General features: G+C 50.7%; 1 protein-coding gene across 1 annotated transcript in view; it reads right to left on the bottom strand.

Annotated features, from left to right (window-relative positions):
• The window catches only part of LOC308076416 (protocadherin-10-like), a gene marked incomplete at both ends in the record, with an annotated part of 11,046 nt that extends 5,071 nt beyond the window's left edge, over positions 1-5,975 (bottom strand). Inside the window, 2 exons of the mRNA XM_080416649.1 lie at positions 55-113; positions 3,438-5,975. Coding sequence (XP_080272775.1) covers positions 55-113; positions 3,438-5,975 — 2,597 coding nt within the window. The remainder of the gene's footprint in view (positions 1-54; positions 114-3,437) is intronic.
• Positions 5,976-7,500: the final 1,525 nt, after the last annotated feature.

Below are 7,500 nucleotides of genomic sequence, written 5' to 3'. Positions count from 1 at the left end.
GCAAAACATCCCCCCAAAACAGGCGAACACACTGAAAAGTGCGTCCATATTTACCTGTTGACGCGGCGCGGCCTGTCCACCAGGTAGCCGAGTTCAGCTCGTTGCTGTTTGCTCTGGAAGACAAGAAGGCAGGGGTTGAAGAAGTATTCACATGTTTTACTTAAGTAAAAGGATCAATACTGCACTGTAGATATACTCTGTTACAAGTACAAGTCCTGTATTCAAAATGTACTAGAGTCAAAGTACTAAAGTATCGGCATCAACATATACTTAAAGTACCAAAAGTAAAAGTACTCATTGAGCACAATGTCCCATTTCACAAATTGAAAATGTATGTTTTTTTGAAAATAGCTGATCTACAAGCTCACAATGCATCCAATTGCGACGCATTGTGAGCATTGTGAGCTCATTGTGAGCTTGTAGATCGGCTATTTTCTTTTTTTTTAAATTTTTTATCCCACGATTTTGTAACCGTTTTTCACCCGGTGCCAATTTTCTAAGTGATCCTGGGCACTACACTCCCCCCACCAGCTTAGGGAGCCCAGGGCAGAGCTCATGCCTCCTTCAATGCATGAGAGCCAACTGACCTTCTTGTGACCTGACAGGGGGGACTTTCCCCGGTAGGACGTAGCGCGTGGAAGGAACACGTTATTCCAACCAGTTCCCTTTCCCTCCATCAGGCGCCCCGGCTGTCATGGGGGAGGTGGTATAGAGACCAGGATTACTACATGTTTTTGTGAGGGTATTAACTACCATAGGAGGCGCGGGGAGAACATGCAAACTCCACACAGAGTAGGCCCTTTCACCAACCCCACCTAGGGTATGGGCGCTGATGACGCAGAGGAGAAGACACGCCCCAAGCGCCCACAGCGTCCCCGGCAGGAATCGAACCCAGGACCTTCTAGCTGTGAGGAGACAGCACTACACGCAGTACCTCAAAACTGTACCTATGCAAGGGGATACACTAGCCCCCTTTCTCTTCATTATAGTCCTCGATTATGCGCTCAGGAAAGCAATCAGTGGGCGAGAGCAGGAACTTGGCTTCACACTAACGCCAAGGAAGTCGAGGCGACACCCCGCAGTGGTCCTCACAGACCTTGACTATGCAGATGACATCAGTTTGCTCTCTGACAACGTGGAACAAGCACAAGAACTACTGAACAGGGTAGAGCTAGAGTGCGCCAAGGTCGGCCTCAGGCTAAACGACAAGAAAACTGAGGTCCTCACCTACAACGTTCCACCAGAACATCAACCTCTGACTACAGCAGGAGGCACTGTGCTGAAAGAAGTCAAGGACTTCAAATACCTGGGCTCATGGGTCAACTCAACTGAGCAAGATCTTAAAGTGAGGAAGGCACTTGCATGGAGGGCCCTGAATGGCATGACCAGTGTATGGAACTCCAATCTCCCCCGCCAAATCAAACTCAGCTTCTTCTACGCGACAGTAGAGTCCGTTCTTCTCTATGGCAGTGAATGCTGGACCCTGAAACCAGCCCTTGAGAAGTCCCTGGACGGGTGCTACACCAGGATGCTGCGTGCAGTGCTTAACATCAGCAAGAGTGCGCATGTTACCAACATAATCCTGTATGAGGGAATACCAAGGGTGAGCGAGAAGATTGCTGTAAGGAGAATGAGACTAGCAGGACACTGCCAAAGGCACCGAGAGCTGCCAGCCAGCAAACTGGTGCTGTGGGAACCAACACATGGGCACCGGTCAAGAGGACGCCCCACACCTACATATGTGGACACGCTCAAGAAGGATGCAGGAGCCCATAGCACCAATGAGCTGGCCAGATGTATGGAGAGTCGGGATGACTGGAAGCAACGATGGAGGGCTCGTCTGAGGACGACCTAGAGAGAGTACCTAAGTACAGTACTTGAGTAAAAAGTACTCAGTTACTTTACACCACTGGTAATCAAAGATACGGGTGTCATTTTGGTGAGGAGGGTGTGGCTGTGGGGGAGGCCTGGATAAGGTGTGCCCCCCCCCCCAGACCCCCACAGATATGTTGCCAAGACGTGAGATGAAGTGCTGCACCTATTGGCGCTGGCAGCGCTACACACGCATCTTTGTTCCAGTGCCAGTCAGCAACAGCGTGACCGGGATGCTTAATGTCTGGCTTTCTCTCTCACAAGGGACCGGCCTTTACAGAGCATGCCACGTGTGCGCTCGCCAGTGATGTAAAGTAACTAAAGGTGAGCATTTACTCAAGTACTGTACTTAAGTACACTTTTGAGGATTTTTTTTACCTTACTGGAGTATTTCCCATTTTCAGTACTTTTACTTCTACTCCACTACACATTAAGAGGCAAATATTGTACTTTTACTCCACTACAATTATTTGAAAACTTTAGTTACTAGTTACTTTGCAGATATAAATTATGATATTATAAAACATACATTAACACTTTAGCCCTATTTTATACATAGGCTATTTGAAAATAGCCGATTTACAAGCTCACAACGCGTCGCATCGTGACGCGTTGTGAACTTGTAGATCTGCTATTTTCAAACATTTTAGTACTTTACTTTAGGTACTTTGAGTACACTTTGATGCCAATACTTTTGTACTTTTACTCAAGTAACATTTTGAACACAGGCCTTTTACTTGTAACAGAGTATTTCTACACTGTGGTATTGCTACTTTTACTTAAGTAAAATATCGGAGTACTTTTTCCACCACTGGTGCTCGCTCATGCAAATATACGGGCACGCTGGGATGTCCACTCACACACACGCATGCACGCACGCACGCACATAGACAGAAAAAGCACACAGACACAACCATCAGCCTCCAAGGCACCCCATGTTATCCTTATTAATGCTTATCTGTGTCTTAATCCATTTTGTTATTTAAATGCGGCACTAAAACACGTTGGTACAGCAGCATATAAACACGCAATTATTGCTATTCCCCGGGCCCCCCATGGGGGCCACCAAAGGCAACATGTCAGCAACCGGTAGCCTAATCATCATGTTTGCTTTAGTGGCGCTCTGGAGGATGTTGCATGGCTAATGCATTATGCAAAACAACGAGACCATTTGTTATGACACTGACTGGCATGCCACTAGACTGAGGGATATTAAATCGGACATGGAAATGGCTCATGTATGAAGGTCGGATCTATCATGTGCCTTAGTTCTCATTTATTTTTCTGCAGTTATCATGTCTTAAATGTGATCGTCCCCCATAGAGCTGTATCAAGCACAGGCTTCCATTGTTCAGCTATAACAACACAATCCATGGGATAAAGGCTGTGATTTATGGATTATTGGGCTATCACACATGCTGGGGGGGGTGGAAAATGAGGGATCGATTTATACGCACTAAGGCCCTTGATGGTCTTTTAAATCTGATAGTGTAAACATTTGTACTCGGTCAGAGTTAAATGAACAGTGGGGATTTTGCTGTGCAGTGGATGAGAGTGACTCTTACCTCGTTTGATAAAATGCTGCCGTTTGATATGATGTCTGGTTGCTGGTCTGCGTACCCTGTCACTATGGCCCCGCACGGGTTGTGATCGGTGTCTGTGCTCCTAGACGGACTCCGTGGCTTCAGGAACATGAGGTCGGTTTTGGCCGACTCCGGTGTCAGACACACCTGGTAGCAATAGTTTTGGTTTTGGTGGTGGGAGCCGAAACTCCCGGACTCCTCGACGGGGACCTGGGCCGTGCTGACGGGCCCGCTCACGTTGACGGCGCTCTGCACCAGCATGATGTCGGACTTGCTGAGCTTTTTCTTGTTGCGGGCCGCGCGGCCCTGCCGCGAGCAGCACGAGCTGCAGCCCAGGCAGCACTCGCTGGTCAGGCACGTGTAGAAGTTGAGCTTCTTGTCCTTCTGACAGCGCACCGCCAGCACGATCATCGCCAGCAGGAAGACGAAGGACACGGAGACCAGGGCGATGATGAGGATGAGCGTGAGGTCCAGGGCCCCGTCCTTGGCCTTGGCGGTGCCGCCGCCCCTCTCCCCGGCGGCGCCGCGGCCCTCTGCCACGCTGTCCACCAGCACCACCAGCACGCTGGCGCTGGAGGAGAGCGGCGGCTGCCCGTGGTCCCTCACCTCGATCAGCAGGTCGTAGAGCTGGTGGGGGTCCCGCTTGGTGGACACCCGGCGCGCCGTGCGCAGCTCGCCCGTGCGCCAGTCCATGCGGAACATGCCATTGTCGTTGCCCCGCTGGATGCTGTAGGAGAGCCGCGCGTTCTCGCTGTCGTCGGCGTCCATGGCCACCACGCGGGTCACCAGGTAGCCGGGCTCGGCCGTGCGGGGCAGCGGCTCCCGGGCCGTGCCGTTCTTCCCCAGGGGGGCCAGCACCGAGGGGGGGTTGTCGTTCTGGTCCACCACGATGACTTTCACCGTGGCGTTGGAGGAGAGCTCGGGGCCGCCGGCGTCCGAGGCCTGCACCATGAAGGTAAAATCCTTCAGCTGTTCATAGTCAAAGGAGCGCAGAGCGTAAAGGTAGCCCGTCTCCTCGTTGATCGACACGTAGGTCTTCACCGACATGCCCTGGATATCACACTCCAGTATGGAGTAGCTTATGAGAGCGTTCTGACCCATGTCTGGGTCCAGAGCCGTCACAGCGTGGATGTACGCCCCCGGCACGTTGTTCTCAGTCACATACACATCATAGACGGACTGCGTGAACGTCGGCGTGTTGTCGTTCTCGTCCGACACATGCACTTTGATTGACTTGCTGGCGGCAAGGGAGGGCGAGCCTTTGTCCCGCGCGACCACAGTTATGGAGTACGAGTCCGCCTGCTCTCTGTCGAGCGGCCCGTCCGTCAGGATGGTGAAGTAATTCTGAAAGGATGACTTCAACTTGAACGGCACGTCGCCGAGGATCTCAACGTGGATCTGGCCGTTCTCCTCTGTGTCCCTGTCCCTCACACTCAGCAGCGCTATGACGGTGCCGGGGGCCGCCTTCTCGCTCACCAACTCGGTCGCGGTGCTGAAGGTGATCTCCGGGGCGTTGTCGTTCAGATCTGTCACTTTCACCAGGACCTTGCAGTGCGCGGGCACAGCGTTTGGCCCGAGGTCTTTGACCTGGACGAATATCTGATACAAGCCGCTCTCCTCAAAGTCCACCTCGCCGCGCACCTCGATGCGTCCGGTGCGCGCGTCGATGCCGAACAGATCCCTGACGTGGCCGGAGATGTGGTTGCTGAAGGAGTAGACGATCTCCCCGTTCTGACCCTCGTCCAGGTCGGTGGCGTTGAGCTGGATGACCAGGGTGCCGACCGGCGCGTTTTCCACCAGGCTGACCGTGTACACGGGCTGATCGAACACGGGCACGTTGTCGTTGGAGTCCAGAACTTTGACCACCAGCAGAGCGGTGCCCGTCCGGGGAGGCTGGCCCCCGTCCACGGCCGTCAGCACGTACCGGTGCGCCGCCTGCGTCTCCCGGTCCAGCGGCTTCTCCAGGACCAACTCTGCGAATTTGTTGCCGTCCGTCTGCGTCTGCACGTCCAGGTGGAAGTAGTTGTTCGTGGTGATGTCGTACGTGCGCAGCGCGTTCGATCCCACGTCCGGATCGAAGGCGCTCTCCAGCGGGAAGCGGGTGCCCGGCACGGCGCTCTCCGAGATCTCCACGATGATGTCGGTCTCGGGGAACGTGGGTGGGTTGTCGTTGATGTCCACCACCTCGATCTCCACGCGGAACAGCTCCAAGGGGTTCTCCAGGAACACCTCCATGTTGAGCTGGCATGAGCTGGTGACCTGCTTGCAGATCTGCTCCCGGTCAATCTTCTCATTGACGAACAGCACGCCGTTCTCCAGGTTCACCTCCAGGTACGGCGTGCGGGAGTTGGGCACCACCTGGAAGCGGCGGGAGGCCAGCTTGGTGAGGTCCAGTCCCAGGTCCTCGGCGATGTTCCCCACCAGCGTGCCGTGGTCCGCCTCCTCCGGCACCGAGTAGCGGATCTGTGAGAGCGTGCCGTGCGTCGCGACGCACAGGATCGTCAATAGCAGCACAAACATTGCAGAAAAACAAGTAGATTCAACAAGTAGATTTAGATTCAAATGATCTTTTCCTCTTTGTGTTGACAGTGTCAATTCACATCACCGCATTAGTCCGAGGAAAAGTCTCTCACAAAAATGCATTAAGTCCCCCAGAATGTGGAAGCTCTGAAGAAATATGCCCTTAATCTGTCAGTCCCTTCAGAAAAAGACACATTTCGTTTTTTTGTGCTGGCCCTGTGTGGCATTAATGAATTCAAATAAGTGATTTCATTAAGCACCAAATGCTCTCATACACACACCGGCACACATTTCAGACTCAGAGGGGCATTATTCTGCTGTTGTAGTGATGTGATGAAGTCTAATAAAAAAAGGATCTCCGTTTTAGAGAGTGAGGGAAAAAAATATATAATCCACACAACACACATGATGGATTCCGTCCTTTCGGCATGTCCTAAATGCAAATGTCTTTTCTCTGACTTGTCCCTTTATCTTTCTCCTCCTCTCTCTGTGTGTCTCTTATGGTACCCTGTGCTCCTCATACACCTCCTCTTCTCTCTGTGTGTCTCCTATGGTACCCTGTGCTCCTCATCCACCAACACTGAACGCTGTCCACTGACTGTTGGCTTTTTCCGCAGCGCACCTCCCCTCAAGCCCAGAGCTTCCTTCTGATTGGACGTCAACGCTGGCCCCCCTCTCTCTCTCTCTCTCTCTCTCTCTCTCTCTCTCTCTCTCTCTCTCTCTCTCTCTCTCTCTCTCTCTCGCAAGAACAAATGGCTATGTCAATTTAAACCCTATTAAAATATAGACACACTAAATATATAAATTAAATAATAAATAAATAAATACATAAAAGTGTATGAAATGACAATGCAATAAGCAGTACAAAACAATACAAAAATGCAATTACAGTATGACTAAATTGTTGTCATTTAAATCTTGACATTGGCTTAGTGGTGTGAATGTGGACAACTTACAATGTATTTGTAACAAATGAAGAGACAATAAAGCCATGGCAGGAATATGTACCTCGTTGACTAATTGGCAGATACAGTCAGTAAGTCTGAAGTCAGGTTAATGTACGCCAAATCTGTGAATGATTTCACTTGACTTACACTTATCCACCACCAGGGGTCACATGTGGTCTATGGTTTGCACAGATGTACCCCCTCTCTCTCTCTCTCTCTCTCTCTCTCTCTCTCTCTCTCTCTCTCTCTCTCTCTCTCTCTCTCTCTCTCTCTCTCTCTCTCTCTCTCTCTCTCTCTCTCAGGAGATAATAATAATAATGTTCAGCAATACATCAGCCAGTGGCAGTGAAGATCTTGTATCTCAAGCTTCTCCAAAAGTACAAGTAAAATGTTACAAAAAACATATGAAATAACTTAAAATGTCAACAATATCATTACATAAAGACAAAAACGTTATGTATCTAATCAGTAGATAAACTCTACTGTACTGTGAGGTAAACAGTAAACACATCAGCCAGCCTTATGGTAGGCCTACTTAATGTGAAACTGAAAATAACAAAACAACTAGAACATAATCT

Source organism: Gymnoscopelus braueri (genome assembly GCF_963280865.1).
Source record: "Gymnoscopelus braueri genome assembly, chromosome: 20".
Taxonomy (NCBI): domain Eukaryota; kingdom Metazoa; phylum Chordata; class Actinopteri; order Myctophiformes; family Myctophidae; genus Gymnoscopelus; species Gymnoscopelus braueri.
This window is presented reverse-complemented; position numbering and strand designations above follow the sequence as displayed.